Source organism: Euwallacea similis, chromosome 3 (genome assembly GCF_039881205.1).
Source record: "Euwallacea similis isolate ESF13 chromosome 3, ESF131.1, whole genome shotgun sequence".
NCBI classification, from domain to species: Eukaryota; Metazoa; Arthropoda; class Insecta; order Coleoptera; family Curculionidae; genus Euwallacea; species Euwallacea similis.
Genome location: NC_089611.1, coordinates 2288249 through 2309262, shown reverse-complemented (window position 1 = coordinate 2309262; position 21014 = coordinate 2288249). Strand labels below are relative to the sequence as shown.

The 21014-nt window shown below is 35.6% G+C and overlaps 1 protein-coding gene across 2 annotated transcripts in view; it reads right to left on the bottom strand.

The window, feature by feature from the left end:
- The window catches only part of Hr3 (Hormone receptor 3), a 73479-nt gene extending 61091 nt beyond the window's left edge, over nt 1-12388 (bottom strand). Inside the window, exons 1-2 of one of the 2 annotated variants that reach the window (XM_066407090.1) lie at nt 12133-12388; nt 6831-7082 (exon numbers count right to left, since the gene is read on the bottom strand). In XM_066407090.1, the coding sequence (XP_066263187.1) occupies nt 6831-6849 (19 nt within the window). In that variant the 5' untranslated portion in view covers nt 6850-7082; nt 12133-12388. Of the gene's footprint in view, nt 1-1215; nt 2167-6830; nt 7083-12132 lie in introns of those variants that run through there. The other variant, XM_066407091.1, reaches the window with a different exon arrangement.
- Between the last annotated feature and the right edge of the window lie 8626 nt (nt 12389-21014).

Here is a 21014-nt window from a genome sequence, read left to right as displayed (position 1 = left end):
CGGATGCCTGAATTCGCCATCTGTTAACCGTAATCAGAATCACATGCCAAAGGAAAACGGTCAAGGAGTATGGCAAATGGCGTCCATTATAAGCGCTTGCCCATTCACAAGAGCAGAATTTAAAAGTTACAACTTTACATAAATGTACCGCCATACGTCCCTGGAATATAGGGAGTTTTCCGATTGCATGATGTCGGTACTCAATCCGAAACTTTTCTAGGGAAAATCGGAGGCCTAGAGAATGAATCCTTGAGGCAATTCTAGGTGAATTGTTAATGCTCATCTTTAAATTTTTTGACAGTTCACTTTTGGAATATTCATACCGATTATTACGAAAGGGGCTATGCCATTGCTTGGTCAACCCAGAACCAGTGAAGAGTGTGAAATTAATTCTGAGTATATAAAAAGATAGAAAACGATTTAGTGTCATGCTAAGGAAATTCTTTAAGGACATAAGAGTTCTTCAATGAGAGAGAGTCTCCTAAAAACAGATAAGAATCAGAGTCCTAAAATGAAGAAAATTGAAGGAGATTAAACATTTTATTTTGCATGTCATTGTCATTCGATAATAACATTTTATTAGAATTATAAATCACTCTGTAAATCACAACCCAACTGCGGACTTCTCAGGTGTAATAAATCGCAAAAATCAAATTCAAGGCGGAACGGGGAAACAATATCAAGGGACACTTGATCGATAATTCAATGCTTCATACCTTAATGATCTTCATTTTTCTCTTTTTCGAATGTGGCTAATTTTTTCATAGAATTATTAATAGGTACTCAATACCCATATCTCCACCATTGATTAACTTTATATTATTAATTTTTCTGACACTCTGTATAAAGCTCGTTTAGGGTTAGGTTTATGACGTCGGTGCTCAAAATGAAATTTGAAATCATGCGGTATTGTTAAATTGATAGTCCATTAGCTCATAATTACGATACTAACTTTTAGGTGACATATTACTTTAGGGACAGTATCTAGTGATAATAGTATTCCCTGATTGATAGTTCCCATGGAAACGAAATAAAAGGTAAATTCCCTGGGTCTACTTCTATGGAGATTATCCTCCTGATAAAGTCATTTAGAGTTGGTGTTTTCAGCACTTTTATGTCTAACTTTTCGTCAATAAAGATCGCTACTAATTTAAAAAATGCCCATCATACATCATTCAGTTATGGCGAATTTTTTTCACTATTGAGATAAGTTACCTGTCATAGTATTAGGGGGTGAGGTGGTGGTTGTAGATCTGGAGGACGTATTCGTCGAAGCCGTCGTCTCCTGTGCGGACACCGGTGCAGGTGGGGGTGTGGGTTCCCTGTGATTCGCAGGGGCATCCTCCACCTCCTGCAGCTCGATGGTGATGACTTGGTTCTCTTGTTGGGCCGCCAGTTTTCCCGATTGATTCGCGGTTATATAAGAGGCGACTATAGGTTGACTTATACGCTATTTACCTTACTGACACCGATGCATCGAGAAAAATTTGTATCAAAATCGCTTTGTCCCTTGTAAAGCCGTAACGTGTCGAACATCAAGATTGCAAAAGTAAAAAACACCGAAAACTCCCTTTAAACACCGAATTGGAATTAAAAATTCTGGTGTAAATTCAGTCAAGCCGATGGTGATCAGTCTGGGTAACAGTCTTATAAGAATGTTTTAATTTATTTACTAATTTTTGTGTGTTTAATTTTAATATTGCTTTTACCGTAGATTGAATCAGACATAGGGAAACGAAAGTTTAAGTACGTAATTCGGATAAAAATGCGACGAATAAACAATTGGAATTTGACTAAGGTAGTTAACAACAACTATTAGAGATCTGAGAACTCAACGTGGATATAGATAAACTATGTGAAAAACATATATAGATATTAAGGTACCGCTTAGGACACGAAAACACTTCGAAAGTGAATCACAAAAAACCGAACACATTAGGGTTGAACGTCGTCATGTCTTTTCCACACTAGAGAGTTTGCTGCTTCTTTGATCAATAATTTTTTTAAATCGATTTAAGCGCGTAGGTGCTGCCGGTAACCCTCTTTTGCCCTTTTCACGTTTAGGGCGGAAAACTTTCCTTCGCAGGGCCGAAACTCAACAATACTTCGAAACCCGGTAGAAAATTTTCACGTTTTTATATATTAAGTCTGTATTATTTGTGTACGCTGTGGTTTAGTTCGCGTTTCCACCGGCAGGGGGTGAAGCGTCGAGCCGGGATTACAAGGGGGAAAATCTATGAAGACGTTTCCCAACATGCGGAAGTATGCAGGGACGCGCGCATGTTTTCGGACATGTACACATTTAACCGGAAACCCTCCCATGTTGCCAAGTGCTCCGGTATGTTCATTCAGCAAGGGCAAAATATCTTGCAAAAAATTCGTTGAAAGATGGCTCCAGAGAAGATCTGGCAACGGTCCGATTTGTTTTGTTGGCGACAGGGTTAGTCGGTAACGTCACCGTTCACATGTACAGGGTGGAAATGAATGAAAATATGGGTTAGTGGGTTTGCGGTAGCTGCCTGTATGGGGTGTGAAGAGTTGGAAAATGTCCAAGAAATCGGAGGTAATTTGATCTGGATGGTGATCTTTTTTTAGGCAAAGCCCTATATATTTTTACATAAGCGAATTTCACTTTTCATCTTTCAATGTTTTTAGCACTAGTATTTGATCATTTTTTCGTTATTATAGATTTTCATGTTTTACAAGCTCGCTTTCTTGCCCAGATTTATATTTTTAATTCTTACTGAAGGTTTCACACATTGATTTCTTTTTGTTTCATGTTTTTAGCATAAATTTGTGTTTATTTGTTTAAAATCTTATTTATCTTCTTTTTCGTGGATTTTGGTTTTCTTCTGATGCATACCGATTTTGTTTTGATCTTGAACTTAATTGCTTTTTATTTTTCTTTGCATGTTTTTTTTATGTTCTTTTAATCTAAACGCTTCTTTTCTCTTTGCTTTGGTTCAAGATACTTCCTCAGTGTTCCTTTCTCTAAAGCGATCTCTTGATGTTATTTATACCTCCTAATTTCTTCTCTATTGTTTTTATTTTTTAATGTAGTTTCATTGCAAATCTCTAGAAACTCGCTTCTAGACATAGTGGACAATTTGAAGAAAAGTGAATCAATATCGATAATTAATATTCTCTTATTTGGTGTTAGATTTGTAACTTTGCTAGTCATGCTTTCTTGCTCTTTGGATTGCCCCATCTTCTGAATATTTGTCTGAATCAATTTCTAGGTTAGCCCAATTTGCTTAAAAAAATATTCTTCAATGCTGAATTATTAAAAATGAGCTTTTCTAGTCATTTGAAAAGAGTCTCTAGTGCCGGAAACCTTTTCTTCTTTCTTCTCTCTGCCTGCGTTGATTCAGCATATTTTCATTTGCACATGAGTAAAAATGATGTTGCATTCTCTCTTGGCTTCAAAAACTTCTTTCTGATTGGTCGTAGTTGATAGTTCTACAGTTCGTCGTTTTCTATCTTTGTTGGTGGATTAATTTAAAAATTTTCATCATCAGCCATTGTAAATTATATAAAACTTATTAGAAATTAACTAGAGATGTTATGGTGTCTCAATTTCTGATTACATTTTAGCCCCATCCGAAGCCCTTATTCCAATTTGATCCTATACAGGATATCACTCCAAGTCGAACACGAAAAATATAATCGAATCCATAGGGAGCCAATTCGGGGAGCGTTGCGTGTCTCTATTCACAGGAAAAAATTGATCGCTTAAGAAAGTGCGTGTGCCAGAAGTATACGGGGCGACGAACTTTATATTATACTCGTGTCGGAATGAGGGTATATTTCAGCACCTGAATGGCTACAAATGCCACAAGTACAAGACTTAACCAATATCGCGAAATGGCCATCGTTGCGGTCTCCGCTCTCTCACAAAAAAGGTGCGTTGTAAAGGTCGGCGACCGGCCAAACCGCCAAAAAATCATGCATAATGGGCAGCCGAGGCCTGCGGTGCCGAATCTCTACCGACCAGCAACCAAATAAAACGACCAAGAGGAATCCGGCTGCAGTTATTGCGGTCTCTTCATGATCTCGTAAATTTGACTTTAAAAAAACTGCGAGACGCTTATTTCCACGTAATTATGTGGCCGAAAAGAAGGAGCAAAGGGCAATAGCCAGGGAGCGAAACGCCTCCTTGCCTGTCACTCCCATGTCAGGGCTGTACTAAACATTCATTTATCTCGCAGGGTAAATCAGTATCGAATTACGCCATATCGTATGGTTCATAGACCTTGAATACGCTTAGTAAGGAAATAATAGATAATGCTCCCACGCTATCCTTCAGGTGGGCTTCGCATTTCGAATTCACCCGGTGCCAGATGCAGAGGATCGGGTGTCCCGTGTAGGTACTGTTAGGTGGAGAAATTTCGACACAGGTAGCGCTTAAAAAAGCAAATTTTTATACCTGCTGATTGATTGATACCTTCAAATTTCAATGGAAATTTACTTTATGAGCTGAAATAAATAGATATTCATACTATTGGAAAATCCCTCGTTATACTCAAAACGATCGAAATTTGTATTCTCAAAGAGTTTGCGCCGTATTTGAAGTCCCATTCGCACTATCGTGAAACGGAGGACTTGTTTACCGATAAATGACACCGCAACAAAGATAAATAGGGGGGATTTCGACTGGTAAACATGCGCTATTTGACAGCTCTTAAGATGTACGGTTTGCTTTTGTTATCAATTTTAGTAAAGGGCGCGATATTAAAGTAGAGCTCTAAGCTCCTGATATTCTTCAGGGATGCATATTGAAGGAATTTTAAAAGTTATACGGAAATTTCTTTGGAAATGCACACTTTTCATTAGTTTGGAGCAGTTCTTCAGAGTGAGAAATGCGCGAGACGACTTTTTAGATTTGTACGGGCTGATCAAAAAGAGACAGGCCTTTCAACAGTGCCAAAGGTGAATCCATCAATATTAGAGACAAAACTTGAAACCTTCATAAATGACACGTACCGATCACATGTTAAGCATAGACAGATGCAAGCCGTCATGCTTTGAAATAACTGTATCAAACCAATTAGTACACGTTCAAAATCGTCCATTAATTGAAAATCATGCATTACTTAATCATTAATTAATGATTTTGTATGCAGGATACCCAAACGATGACAACTTTGCACTTCGATTTTCAGTATTCAAAATGAAAATATGTCAAAACGCTCGGACCCATCGATTTTGGATTCGATTTTTTATTGCATTTTCAAGCCTTCCCCGTTTCAACCTCTGAACAGGGGGTGACAGTTACCCTCAATATTTTTAATGGAAAGAAAAATCGAGTGATACCTTATTTTAAAGATGGTGGTTCCTCGTTATAACCTCGAAGATTGAAGTCACTGTCATTATTTCCGTTTATATGACAGCTTGTCAAAGTTTGTGGTGAAAAAAGTTTCTCGTTAAAAATTAATTTATCACAATAAGAGTTGTAAACTTCAAAATGAGGGTAGAAAGACTTTTAAACGTGAGATGTCACTGAATCGTTTAAACGGTGGTGAGTTTTACCCCTCAAATTTGAACAGGTACGTTTCTTTATTTATCATTTTTTTCTTAGAAAAAAAGGGTCAAGGAAAAAAGTGTTCACAATATTTTTCTGATCAATTTATTAAATGATGGAAATGACCTCTATTTATTTCCATACAAAAAAATGAATTTTGTTCAAAGCGTTGTCTTACATTACGTAACGTTTTGGGTGTAATTTGAAAGCATTCATGAATTATACGATTAGAGGTAAAACTTGCTTCCATCAACAGAATTTAGGGATATCTCACATTTAAAGGTCCTCCTATCCTTATTTTGAAGTCTACAGCTCTTACTGTGATAAATTCCTCACGAACTTTGACAAGCTGTTATGTCAACGGGGATAATGGCAGTGACGTCAAAGTTGGAGGTTTTAATCAAGGTACAACTATCTTTTAAATGATGTATCATTCTACACTCCTTCTCATTAGACATTTTGAGGGTAACTGTCGCCCCCGTTCAGGGTCTGACGTTGAAGGGTTGAAAATACAATAAAAAATTGTCCTCCTCCATGCAAAATTCGACGGGTCCGAGCATTTTAACATATTTTCATTTCAAATACTGAAAATCGAGGTGCAAAATTTTCGATGGACTACCTTGTACTGTTTTCTCTGTTAAAACAGACCAATACCGACCACACTCTACATGAAAGAAACGTGTTAATAATCGGCTGACGGAATAAAATATTGAGAGCTCCAAGAACGATTCCACCATCTTTAATTTACAATAATTTCCGGTGTTCAGAGTATAAAAGTGAAATGCGAGCGTGATTCAGCTTCCAGAGATTACAAGATATCTTATCATGACCACCGAAAAGGCTACAATTTCCTGTAATTACGCTGGAAATTAAGAATGCACTTCCTCGAGGAGAAGAAGAAGGGCTCAGTCGAGATTAAAGCAATCGCCAATTTATTATTATTACCTTTCAATCAAATTTAATTTACTTCATTAAATATCTACAAACTCCATTACTTCATGAATTTTAATATGCTAACAATCGATTGGCTGCATATATGGAAATCGAATGCAAATGGCCATCACCCATCAGCCACTGGGCTGTTTAATATTGGACCCACGCGCGTAAACAACGCTTTAAGCCGCAATTTGGAAAGAAATTTCGAGGTGTGTCCTTTTACAGCTATCCTCCAATTCGAGAAACGGTATTTGATGACCGTCCATTAAGTTTATTATTTTTAAACCTGCCAAAAAAAATTTATAGATATTTTTATACGTTTCAGCCTACACCACAGGTTTTTTCGTTGCTTGAGTGAATTTGAAAGTCTTACCTCTTATAGTGCTGGGCATCGTAGCATTTCCTCTTGGGCTCTTCACAGACTCAAAGTAGAAACTAAAACTATTTGTACTAAATATTCCCCCTATTACCCTTAAACCCTTAATAATAACTAACAGAAACTTGATTGTCTAGCGCCCGAGCCAGGTTAGTCCTTTTTCTTTTTAAAAGTCCCGAAAGTTCCACGAAACATTTTGCCTTCGCTTCGGTTGTTTCTACGTCTGGTAGACCATCTCGATGGGTTCGACTAAAAGAAAAATAGGAAATCATGGTTAATTCTGGCAGCTGCGAATTTCTCATATACTAATCACCGCAAAGCAACAACCCTCTCTACATTATTACGCAAGCCACCCTTCCCTCTCCCCATGTGCTTTTTAATGAGCGGTAATCGCCCAAATAAAATCCACGGTAATCAGATATTTCAATGTTAAAGACACTTTCGGTATTCACGCAACACGAAAGGTCAACGTCTTTCCCCCGAATCGTGCGAATTGCCATTTTGTCCATTAGTGGACAGAAGGGTCTAGTTTCAGCCAATCAGATGTTGTAAGATATGCCTGGGGTTATTCACATTGTTTTATCTTGGTAAATAATTAAAGTATTTGATGACGATTTAACATTTTTCCTGCAGTCATGCTGTCTAATATAAAATGCGAAATCACGATTGGGTTAAAGCATTTCCATATTTGTAGGACGTGCACGCTGGCTCAGCATTGGAAAAAGTGTTACATAGGCAATTATTAGTCACTTAATTGCTGGAATTATTTCGAGAAATGTAAATGTTGTTGCGTTAGCTATTAAATAAGCACTTTCTTCGTTATTCTTGTCTGATATGTACGAGGAAATAAAATTACATTGTTGGTAAAGTGCGGTAGTGTGGCTCGAATCGCTCGGTTTTATCGCATTTGGCATAGGAATTGGTCAATTTAATAAACTGAAGCTATATGCGTGTTTTTCCACCTGCACACAAGAAAGATACTTTGCTTGACATACACAGCAAGAATTATTGAATCTCCGAACAGTAATATACATAACGAGTGAGAAATATTGTACTTTCTCGCACGGAACAAGTAGGGGAAGGCGTGAAACGGACATACGCACATTAGATACAACATTCACAGAATACACTCAGTGGGGATTTAGTAACGTGACAAAAAAGGGCATTTTCATTCGAGGAATCAAATATAGATTTACTATTTCTTGATTTACAAGGAAAATGCGCTTTTTTAATGAGTGCGAGAAATAACTTTGCGCCCTCAGAACTGTATAAAAGTTCCATCCAAATCAGCGATGCATTGTGGAAAATTAATCAGTTTAAAATGAAATTTGACAAGAACACGAAGAAAGTTGCAAAGAAAAAAATAAAACGAACATGAGAGAGGAGAGGAACGGATGAAAGAAATGACTAAATTTAAACTCAATCGATTGAAAAGAGTGGACAAGATACAGTCAAATAAAATTAAAATTGCCCAGAGATAATTTCAGTATGGAATGAAAAAATGAAATTACAACTTATGGCTGTGATAAAATATTAAAACAAAGAAATCGGAAAAAAGAGAAAATTAAATGAAACAAAATAGGCCATACTGTGTAATTTTACTGTGTAAGTAGCATAGTGCCATTTATACTGCCGAAGCAGAATTTCATTAATGCCTAGGCCTAACCTGAACTAAAGGTGAAATTGACTTTTAATAACCACAAGGTGTCCCGAAACCGGATGCCATTTCGCTAGCCACAAGTTCTTCGAGCATATGTCTAGAAATCTAAGGGTGGAGAATTGATTTTTTATCTTTCACAGATTTTAGATATACAGGGTATTAAAGGTCAAATACAATTCATTTTTCTATAGCTCTTAGAGTTTTTAAAATATTAAGTGGAAATTTGGAGACTGCTATTAATCTTTGAATTGAATATCATCAATTGAAGTAATGCCTCTATATTTGAAATATTTTTTTACCTAAAATGTACTATCGAAGTATTTACTCAACATAAGAATTTGGTATTTTCAAGTTCTATAAAAACATAATTTGGCGCATGCTGAAGCTTTATTTGAATTTCATATTTGCTTAATAGAAATTTGGACAAAACTATAACGAAGAAATTTATTTTTTACATCCAAGAAAATACATCATATGAATCTAAAACACTCATTATAATACATTAATATGTTATTTAATTAATACATCTATTTTTTACCGTGCATAGATAATTCTCAATTGTTTGCTTAAATTTAACGGGTGATATTTTTCTGGGATCGTTACCAAATTTTTTTTCGTTGTTCGGCAATGGCATTTATTTATCAACATTCATATCTTGTGTTCAATTTAAAAACTTTTTATTACTTATCTTTCTCCCTGTCTGTCAGTGTTTTCTACTTATTTGCAAAAGTATCCTGATTCCCGCGTGTACTTCCAGATGCATAACAAATTATGGTACAAATAAGCTTAATAATTTAATGTAATATGTGAAATTACGATATATTTGTTACAATCTCACGAACTATCATCAATATATAACTCTAAAATGTACAATTTTGCTCAAATTGTTTCTATATAATTCCCGAGAATCCACCCTTTCTGTACATATCGTACATTTTGTCCTGCAGATTTTTGATACAATTCTAACTTCATTGAAGCTTTTGATTTCTTCATCCACGTTGAAATTTTTTATTGAAGAAATCGAAATCATGTACAATGTAATAATTTTGAACAAAAAATGCCAATTTGCATCAAAGATTCTTTATTCTACAGCAATCCAAAGTAAAAATTTTAGTGAATTTTTGCGAAAATTGTGGGAGCTATGGAAAATACAAAAACACTCTTAAATTTTGACACCCTGAAGGTCGGAAACTAAGGTTTTTCCCACATATGTTTATATGAGATAGAATTTCTAAACTTCACTTGATTCAAAACCTCATTGTTTTAATCCTTTAATTAATTTAATTTCAATAATTTCAATTGTTTTAAGTCAAATTCGCTCTTTACCATTAGGATCTCGAAAAACCTAAAAGATACGAAATCGGTTAAATTCAGGCAAACTTGCGCAATTGACTTATCAAATTCGTTCTGGAAATGTTCGAAAAAGTCCAATTTTAGATTTGAAGATATTTCTTCAAATAAATTTCATTTCTTCCTAGACTCCGTTTGTCTCAATAGGATGGTGCCAATGAATTTACACGGTAATGTTTCGGATTTTCGAAACCATCATCAGCTTCATCTCTAAATACGGATCTGATATTTTTATTACATTTTTTGACAGGTCTTGATTTTTTTTATGAAAGCGCGTGTTCTTATTTTTTTTTAATATCTTACCACAAAAATACTTAACAGAAGGGAAAAGTGTTAAGTATGGTTTGCCACAAGATTCTGAAAGTCTGAAACAAGTGCCAATAAGGACGTGACACTTATTTTTAATCATCTCTTCAAATAAGTCCAGAACAAATTAAATACAATTTGAAAAAATTTCGATTTTTCTCAATTATTTCCAGAACGAGTCGGAAAGTAGTTTTGTTCAGTATAACAATGCGCAAGTTTGCCCCAATTTAATTTATTGCGTATAGGGTTTCGAGAACCCAATACTGAGTAACGGATTTGAATAATGCGTATACAATATACAGGATGTTTCTTAAGTAATGTCCGCAACTTCACGACACAATTTTTTATGAAATTAAAAAAAAAAGTTCCTATAAACAGGTGGTAGGAAACGCTTAGACTCCGAGATACAGAGTGTTGAAATTTTATGAAAATATGTTATTATTTGAAATAAAATTGCAACATTTGCAATCCGAGGATCTTAAAATTTTGTAGTTATTGTGCTTTGGTAAAGAGCTGCACTTTTAACATATTCGGTTTTTATCTGCCGCCAGTGGCGTAGTTAGAAGTGAGTCAATCGACGTTTTCGTTATAAAATGTAAAACGCCAATGAATGTTTTAACATTTTTATTATTTTCGGACTCGCCTAACGTTTTACAACAAAAAAGGTCTCTTGTTTTTTTGCCTAATACTAACCTATTCTTAGAAAAATGATATGCTTTGATTTTGTGCCGAAACTGATTATTTCTATAACTGTTCTTGTAGTGGCTGGCAATTTTTCTAAGAATAGGTTAGTTTTAGGCAAAAAATCAAGAGACCTTTTTTGTTGTAAAATGTTAGGAGAGTCTAAAAATAATAAAAGTGTTAAAAAATCCTTTGGCGTTTTACATTTTATGAAGAAAACGTCGACTAACTCAGGCATAACTACGCCACTTACGGCAAATAAAATTGACTTTATACTAAAAATGCAGCTCTTTAGCAACGTAAAATAAATGCAAAATTTCAAGAACCTAGCATTGACTGTTGCAATTTTATTTCAAATAATAACATATTTTTATAAAATTTCAACACCCTGTATCTCGGAGTCTAAGCGTTTCTGACCATATATTTACAGGAACTTTTTTCTTTAAATACCATAAGAATTGTGTCCTGATGTTACGGACTGTATTTAGGAAACACCTTATATATTTGAAATAAGAAAAACGACGTTATATTTTAAAGAGAAATATACAGGGTGTTTTATCAAAAATTGAGTTGGAAGTGTTTTGGTAATACTCATTTCATTTTTTTTCCGCCAGGCTCCAAAGACATGTTATAGAGACAAAATTATAACACTTTTATGTTTAAAGCTTTATTTTACGACTTTCCGGTAAAACTACGGTTTCGTAGGAAAATGGTGCCATAATATAGCGACCGTAATATCGCTCAATCGTACTTTCTAACGACAATAGTCGTCTTGCCGACTTAAAAAACTACATAAATGTAAAATGTATGGGAACGTTCCGTAGCGGCCGCTACATTACCGCACTGTCTTCCTAAAAAGCCCCAGCTTAGGGCTGTAAAGGGGTGGTAAAATAAAAATGAAAACCCAGTAAGAGCAGTCTTTGGGGTTAAGTCCAGAGTAAGATGGAGCATCAAGAATCAAAAAGTAATAGGAAAAACTTTTAATTTTAAATAGATGGACTTTTTTGCATGAGAAATTCAAAAGCAAGAGTGAATTAAACTCATTATGATTATAAAATAGGGTCGTTTTAACCCTTATCTTCGACCGAGGTTGATGCGGTACCAAATTAACTTGCTTCTACTGGGACAACTGTGCAAGCCCTAAGATTTTGTTTGCTTGCTGCACGAAAGTGCCCCCCCCTCCTATGAGGGTCGAATGAGAGTTAGTTAGAAGGGTGGATTTTTTAAGTAGCCTTCATTGTCAACGACCCCATATTTCCAAGCAATTTTTTCGGTTGAATTTTATTGATTGAAGATTCTCACCTCCTGCAAAACTGAGGGTTAATCCAAACACTTTTGGAAAAATAACAACAAAACACACAAGTCACGTGAGGTCCACAAAAAAGGGCTTTCCGACGTCATGCGGGAATCCCGGAACCGGCCAAAGTCGGAGTCGCGATTCGAGGGTGGAATTCCCACCAGTGCCGGGGTGGTTTTCCTTACTTGGGGATGATTCGTGGACAGCAGCACCGGGCAGCAGCACCTGTTGTTGCGCGCTACGTCCGTGACTGAGGCGGCAGGCCAGGTGAGGATACACCAGGGGTCATTGGCATATACCGTCGCCTAACGGGTCCTCTTGGGTTAGCGGTACAAGAGCAGTTAGCTTAGCAGGACCGTGTGTATGGGTTGCCGGCTACGTCACTGTATCGTCTCCGTATATACCAAAAGAGCCGTTGCTGCAACGCGGATGCTGCAACGGCCAACGGTTGTTTCCTGGTGCTACTGCCGATGGTACCGATTCGCGGTACTGTCAAAACAACTATCTGCCCATTATTACGCCGATATGGTGTTATCGGTTAATTGATTGCGTCTCGGAGGAGTTTTTCCGCCTTTTTCCTGGGAGGCGTTTAATCGCCCGCTTCTGCTTAGATACTTAACTCTGCTGTTTTTCTATATGCAGATATTCAGGACGTTTACTTCTCTAATTCGATTTGACGATCGTTTATCCATTAATGGCGATTTCATTTTTTTACAACTATTTCAACAACCCGTTAGGTCACACCTATCAGCCAATTACACACACAAAATACGATTAAGCGTTAGCGGATGTCGAAAGCACAGCTCCGGGAAAAGGCAAAATAAAAATTCTGAGAAGCTTAACTCCAGAAGCTCAAGAGCCTACACTAAACCGGCTGGCCAAATGGATCGTAAACAACATAATTTCAGGTACATAGAAAAAGGGAAGAATAACACCTTTGACTGTTAGGAAAACATGTAGTTTATCTTCGGTGAAGTTTGTCAACAAGGAAAAGTTTTTTATTTTTTATCCTACGAGAAAAATGTATTTTTCAAAAAAGTTTTTGCTTCTTCCAAAATAGTCGAATCAGTTCTCACCGTTCCAATTTTCCTATTCGTTACAGAGAAATATCGAAAAATAGGTCCAAAAATCAATTCTCGTTTTCATGAGTTATATAACCATATGTTGCGTCCTGGAACAATCTGCGTTAGCCTGTGGTCCTCTGCCTTTCGTCCCATCTTTTGTTTCATCACATCTACAGGGTATCAGAGAATAACGTCGAAATATTTTTGGTAATGATTCTAGAGATTAAAATAATAAAGAAAATTGTTACAAACATATCCCAAAAATTGCTTTTTAAAGGAGCTAGAACCCCGTAAAGTTGGAACTTTGAAGATGGTTTTTTCGAAATATTTTTGAAACGGTTAGGGTAAAAATATGAAATTCTGCCCACTTTAATGAATTGTAATGGTAACATTTTTTTTCGGTTAATAATTGCGGATTTCTTAATTTTTTGAATAAAATTATTGAACTGCAAATATTTTTTAGTAAAAAAGGTTTTCTTATTTTATCTCGTCGAGATAGACCATATTCCAGAAAAATAAATTTTTAGAAACCGATGTTACATGGGCATCGAAATTTATGAAGAAAAGAATTAGAGTATGCATTGAAGTGAACAAAGACCATTTTCAACAACAAGTTTTCAACTTCTAACCTATTAAAGTACACGAAATTTCATTATTTTAGCGGAAACCGTTTCGAAAATATTGCTAAAAACCATCTTTAGGGTTCCACTTTTAAAGGGTTCTAGCCTCTTAAAAAAGCAATTTTTGGGGTATGTTTATAAGAATTTTTTTTCTATTTTAATCTCTAGAATTCCTTACTAAAATACTTCGACCAGTCATTTTTCGAACACCCTGCATTACCGTATGCAAAGACGCATAGCGCCATGAACAAGTAGAGTCTATTAGGACCCAGGGAGAAAGGATCACATAAAACCGCCCTTGACCATTGAAATCATTATTCTTCCTTACTATATTCTGTGAGCACTTATGCTGCAACTCTGATCGTCGTAAATCAGTTTTTTAGCATAGGAAAAATAGTTGTATTGGATCGGTTGAAATGGTTCTGTTTTATGGCCATCCATGAGCCCTGATATGACGATGGCAGGTTTTTACCTTTACGGACGTTTAAAGCAAATAGTTTATGCGAATGAACTTCCTCCGAATGCAGAACATTTGAAGGAGAGGATCAGAAATGCTGCGGCATCTTTATCGCCTGAAGAGATCTAAAGAAGTTGTAGTAAACTGTGTCGAAAACTTGAGTTGCGCGTTGGAGAAGATGGTAATGGATTAAGTGAAATTTTCCTTTGTAGTTTCCTCTTTTTTGGTGAATTACTGTAATAAAAACTTAATAAAGAAAAGTCTTGATTGCGGTTGCCATGAAAATGAGAATTAATTTTTGAACCTATTTTTCGATATCTGTCTGTAACGAATAGGAAAATTGGAACAATGAGAACTGATTCAACCGGTTTGGAATAAGCAAAAACTCTTTCGAAGAATACATTTTTCTCGTAAATCGAAAAATTTAAAAAATGTCCTCTTGGCAAGTCCATTTGGGGACATACTGTATGCCAATATGTCCGTTTGGCTTTAAACCTAGACACTCGACTATTCACCCACTCTATGTTTTGTCGAACAACACATCTAACCGGTCCAAAATCGGCAAGTCTACTTAGAAACATTCATAACATTATTAATTATTAATAAGGCATAATAAGGCAGCGTCTCGCACAGTGGTTTACTTTACAGATCATACAAAGTTAATCGCCAAAATACCTTCTTCATATTGGAAAACAGACAACCCGAAGTAAGAATTGACGACACTCCTTATTCCCCTTTGTCTTTTGAGCAGCGGCTCCCTCAGGGATCTCCGCTTTTACATTTCCTTATGCGGTACAAGTATAACTGTGTAATAACTAAACTGAAACTTTTGATGACAACGAATTAAAAGGAAATTTAAATGGAACTAAACACTCGCAAACACCACTTAGCGCAATCTGCAATACAGAAAATGATTAAAAAAATTAAATGGGTACCATGATCGAACACCGCAGCAACCCCTTAACATGATACACTAGGTGTATTGAATGAGGCGAAATGAGGTCGCATAACTGAAGGAGCTTAACAGGCATAGCAACCCGGAAATGAAGGAACATAAGAAAAAGAAGAGACAGAGCAATGTTGAGACGAATTTTTTTCTAAACATTTTACCTACACCAAGTTATTAACTGCCAAGGTATGTAATGGAAAACAAGCGTCTTCCTAAAATTGCCTTTTCTTGCATACACCAATTACCATCGAGGGATCGTATGGAATTCCTTTAAAAGTTATTACCTATGTTTTCTTCAATTATTTACGTTTTCTTCTTCTCTCAAGCTCCACCTTCCTGTTTACCCATTACATAAACACACACGTAACCTGCAATTGCTCAGAATACCGTAACAGCCTTGACTCGAACTCAACATTGAGGGCAAAGAATGCAGTCAATTTGCCCATATCAAACGTCGACTATGCTAACCATCCACGACACGCAGATTTTTCGCTTCAATTAATTCAATAAACATTGATCTACCCGCAGGAGCTGCCCAATGGTGAATTCAACTGCGAACGAGTGAAATATCTTGACAGTGAGTACCATTTACATTCCGCAGGAATTTCGCGCTAATGGACCACACTCTGATAACTCCTAATCTGCTGTCTTTACCTACTCACTTGCGAATTTATTGACCGTAACATTGAATTGCCGAGCCATTCAATGCCAGCCTTACATGTTTTCCTGCTCGCCATTGTCAAGAAGAGAGAACCGTTGCAGGAGTCCAAAAATGATTCTTTATCGGTAAATCCCCAACGTGAACGGCGACGATCATTCAACTAAACCAAAAAAATTACGTAAAATACTTCAGGGAGTCACAATCGACAATAAACTGAAATTCACTAGAGACGTTCGATACATGAGACTAGAAACTACTGAACGGATAAAACATTTTCGATTGCTGATATGTAAATATAAAAGAATTGGTAGAAAAGCTGCAACAAAAATATACAAGTCCATCTGCGGGCCATTGTTAGGCACGGACAAACACTCAGAGCAAATGCAACGGAAAAGCTAAACAATAGGACAGATCGCACTAAGACTGATTACAAAGCGAAAAGTCAACTCGCTGTACAAGGTGTTTCTGAATCTAGTGCCATAAATTCAACAACGTTTTTTGGGCCCCAAAATATCACAAAAGTTTTATATAAACATATATCGAAAGGCGCTTCCTTTTGAATATACGGGGTGTCAAAGGTCGGCTCCTGAAGATGGTTTTTTTTATTAATGTTTTCGAAATGTCCAGATGTAAATTAACGAAGTTTTGTACTTTATTATAACTTTTTATGCTCTTTTTGAAACTCTATGAAGAAATTGCCACATATTTCCAGGGGCGGGTAATACAGAGGGGAACTGCTTAAAAAGTACTTAAACTTTTTTGTATTCAATTTTACTGACGATTTTATAGGAAAAATATTAAAACTGAAGATTTTTACATGAAAAAGGTACTTTTGTGTGAAAGTAAAAATCGCCAATAGTTTTCGAGAAAATTGAGATTTAACAAATCGATGGATACCACGTTTTATTAAATAAACATCAGATGTAAAACCTAGTCGGCCTTGAAATAAAACAAAAAATATTTTTAGCATATTATTTCATATGGCAGCATTTATTAATAGTGTGGAGGTGAAAATGATAATGTTAAACGAAAATAAAATAAAATGAACAAAAAAGCATTTTAATCCTAATCTTTAATAAAACAATATCCACCGATTTGTTAAATCTCAGTTTTTTCGAAAATTCTTGTAAATTTCGACTTTTTACAGGAGTATCCTTTTTATGTAAATATCTTCAGATTTAATATGTTTCTCATAAAATCGTCAATAAAATTAAGTACAAAAAAGTTTAGGTATTTTTCAAATACTAGCCCCGGTATTACCCGCCCTTGGAAAAATGTGCCAATTTCTTTATAAAAATTCAAAATGAGCATAAAACGTTATAATAAAGTATAAAATGTCATTAATTTATCTCGAAACGTTTGAAAAATATTAATAAAAAACCATCCTCAGGAATCAACCTTTCACACCCTGTATGTCAAAAACGAAGTGTCTTTCGATGTATATTTATGTGAAGTTTTCGTTATATTTTGGGACCTAGAATACGTGGTTGAATTTATGACACTATATTCAGACACACCTTGTACAATTCATGCAACCAATTACTATATTGTGCAGCTCTAAATTGTCCCCCGTGTTAACTTTTTAACAAATAATAATTTTAGAAAAATTCAAAAGCTGCATTAAATAGGACAAAAAATACTGTCTTTTGACTTTTTTGGTTTGCGATGTAATCAACCAATAAGAATTCCTGAGCTACAATATCCACTTAGATTTCGTCGGTTGCAGTGGGGTGAACAGCACACTCTTACCCAAAGGATTTTGGATTTTTATTCTTTTTTCCGATGACACCAGAACTTGTCTGGTAAATGATATAGAATTCTAGTTTGGAGAGAGCCAAAATGAGTTACTTAACTTGCCCACGCTTCCCCGTGCCTCCTTGGCGGGAGGAAGTGCCATGTTTTGAGCTCATGTAATGTCCATTTTGTGATGACAGATTTGTCTTCATGGATGACAATGCCCGTCCTCATCGTACCATGGCAGTAAATAACTACTTTGAAAGTGAGGAAATCAACCGTTTAGATTGGCCTGCTTTGTCGCCTGACATGAACCCTATAGAACATGCTTGGGATATTCTTTCCAGAGCTGTGAACTCTCGAAGAGACCCTCCCAGAACCATCCAGGAGCTTGTTATTGCTGCTGCAGAAGAATGGTGGCATATTCCTCAATACCTTATAGCTAAACCTTGTGCAAAGAATGCAGCGACGTCTTTAAGTTCGTATTGATGCCAGGAATTGAAATACACGTTATTAAATTAAGTTAATGAATTTTAATGAAAATTCATTGCTAAATAAATTTTTCGCACATTTTTTGTATCACATAATAAAATATCCAAGAATCAAGGTGATACAAAACTTTTGAAATATGTGTATTGCTAAAAAACTTCTGAGTTTTGAGTCTCACATCTCCCGTGCCTTGAATGTACATAGGGTTCATTTTTTGAGTGGAATAATCTGTCTTGTGGGAACTTCAGAATAATGGAAAATATTGGCATAATTTACGCATATCTATTTAATATTGAACTATCATATTTCTCTTTAATTAATATCCTCCTTCTTCAGGTGTTTTTCACCTCTTGTTAACAATTAACCAGTACTTATTGCGAGAATTTAAAGCCCAAATAGTCGTCAAGATGTAAACTAACAACCGTTTAGAAAAAACCGGTTAAACCGTAGAAATAAACACGGCTTTAACGGAATTTTAAGAGCTGGTTACGTCGCTTTAGGGTATTCACAAATAAATTGTTTACAACTGGCAGAATTTTTAATTATCGAACTGTACAGTTGCGCCGGAACAGGCTGTAAACGACGCTGATGGCGAGTTTAACGATTTTAATATTGGACGTAGTTTTTTTGGTATAAAACGGTATAATTAGGTACGTAATGTGGTTATGATGGGAGCCCAAAGCCATTTGGTTTAGTTGGTTTAAAACACCGTAAAGAGCTGGAGCTTCTGACCTCTGTTCGTGCATCTCCTGGGGTACTTTGATTTTAAATCCTGGAAAATGTCTTCTAAAAAAATCCATAATACATATAAAATAAAAAATAGGTAAGCGTGTGAGGTGACCTCATTAACCTAACTTCCTTTTCGTTTGTCCCTTTTGTCCTTGTTCATTGCGTTTTTTGTTGTTGTCGTTGGTTCCTTTTTTCCTCTCTCTTCGTTTGCTTCTCGTCACTTCTTTTCTGCTTCATAACTTCACCTGTCCATTTTTCCATCGCTTTTCAATTTTTGCCACTCTCCACCATCGCCTCCGTGACGTTGATGGGTGTTAACGTTTTCTCCATCTCTGTTTCCGTCCTCCTCCTTTGTTCTTTCCAGTTCACTGACCTAACCTGAATTAACATGAACAAAATTACTCAAAATTTAGAATGAGTTTGATTATTTTTCATTTTAAATCAGTTACCCAACTTCATTCAGGTTACTTCAAGTTATCCATATGGGAAACCTTAATATGAAGAAATGTTAATTAAAAACTTACAAGTTGAGCTAGATACGTTGACTTTATATTTAAGTTCATTCAAATCGCTCATTTAGGGTGGGAAACTTTGAAATGACGCACATTTCTTTTATACCAATTTGGAGTTAGATTCCTCGAAATTGATTGAATTTATATGAGTAAGAAATTTGAAATGAAAAAAAAATGTAAAAGATACTCAGAAAAGATTTGATTCGGTTACTACTTCCATGAGTTTGCTGATGTAGAAGCCTTTAAAATAAGAAAAAATTTGGTGAAAATATGGAATATACAGTGCGGCGGTTCAAATTGTAAACTTCTACCTCCCTCCCTCCCGTAACTTTTTAACCAATAATTATTTCATTAAAATTAAAAAGCAGCATTAAATAGGACTAAAAATACTATCTCTTGATGTTTGTTTTTTTCTTTAAATGTAGTTCATGTCACCAGTACGGCGAAAGAGCCGATTTTTAAAAAATTGGTGAAACGACTTCTCAAATTTAAGTCGATTGAAAAATATATTTAATGGTGTAATGAGAAGTAAATAAACACAGGTCAAAAGTTAATATTTTTTGTCATATTTGATGCTGCTTTTGAATTTTAAGAAAATAATAATTTGTTAAAACGAGGGGGGGAGGGGGGGGCAGAATTTAGAGCCGCCCTGTATTTCCTTTGAGCTTGAATGCAGCTTCCTTCATATATTACTTTCCATTTTGCCATTGGCATCCAATTGTTTTCAGTTTGAACGCATGTCAAACTCTGTCGCTTCAGCTTACGTATGTGGGAAACCCTGAGTATAAGAAAAATTTAGTGTAAACCCAAAATAAGTTTACCTACATTCATATGCGTTTGAGTTACCTAAATTTACTTATGTAACCAATTATAAAATAAGAAAAAAATTAGGAACAACTTGGATGTAACTCCATGGCTTTCAGTTTGATTGCGTGTTAGTTCAGGTTACTTCAATTTCTTATGTAGGAAACTTTCTATTGAGGAAAAACTTAAGGAGGAATTATGCCGCTTTTAGTTTGAGATTGAGATTCGGGTTACTTCAGTATAGTAATTTAGGGAGGTTTAAGATTTAAGAAAACTTAGAGAAACTCCACAAAGAAATTTTTTCCAGTATGGATTCAGGTTTTTTTAAGGTGATTTCAATTTTCTCATCAAAATATGGAGACATTGAGAATGGATTCATGTACATATTTTCAGTTTGAAAGCAGAGTATTAAGGAAATTTTGTGAAGTAAAATTTAGGGGAAAATCAAAAAGAATTAATTCTCTTTCAGTTTGGATTTAAGTTCGCCGAGTTACAATGGCGCTCCCTTTTAGGTAATTTTGAAATGAGGAATATTACGGATAAATTGAGAACGCATTTTTCTGCTTCTAGTTTGAATTCAAATTACTTCATTATACATTTTTATTCATTCTAAGAGGAATGTAGTCTCGACTGACAACTTTGTACCCACCTTTCTATTGTAATTAATTTCAGCATTTCTTTTCTAGTTCATATGTGTCCTGTTGAATGATTTTCTTTAGTCCTTCCTTCTTCCTTGGCAAATAAACTATTAATTAAAATTGTGAAGGATGTCAGAGCTAAAGGGTTCCTTGTCAAGGTAGCCTTGAGCGTTATTGGAAGGAGCAATAATTAATCCAATCCTTAATACTTTTTAAGATAAAGTTAATGC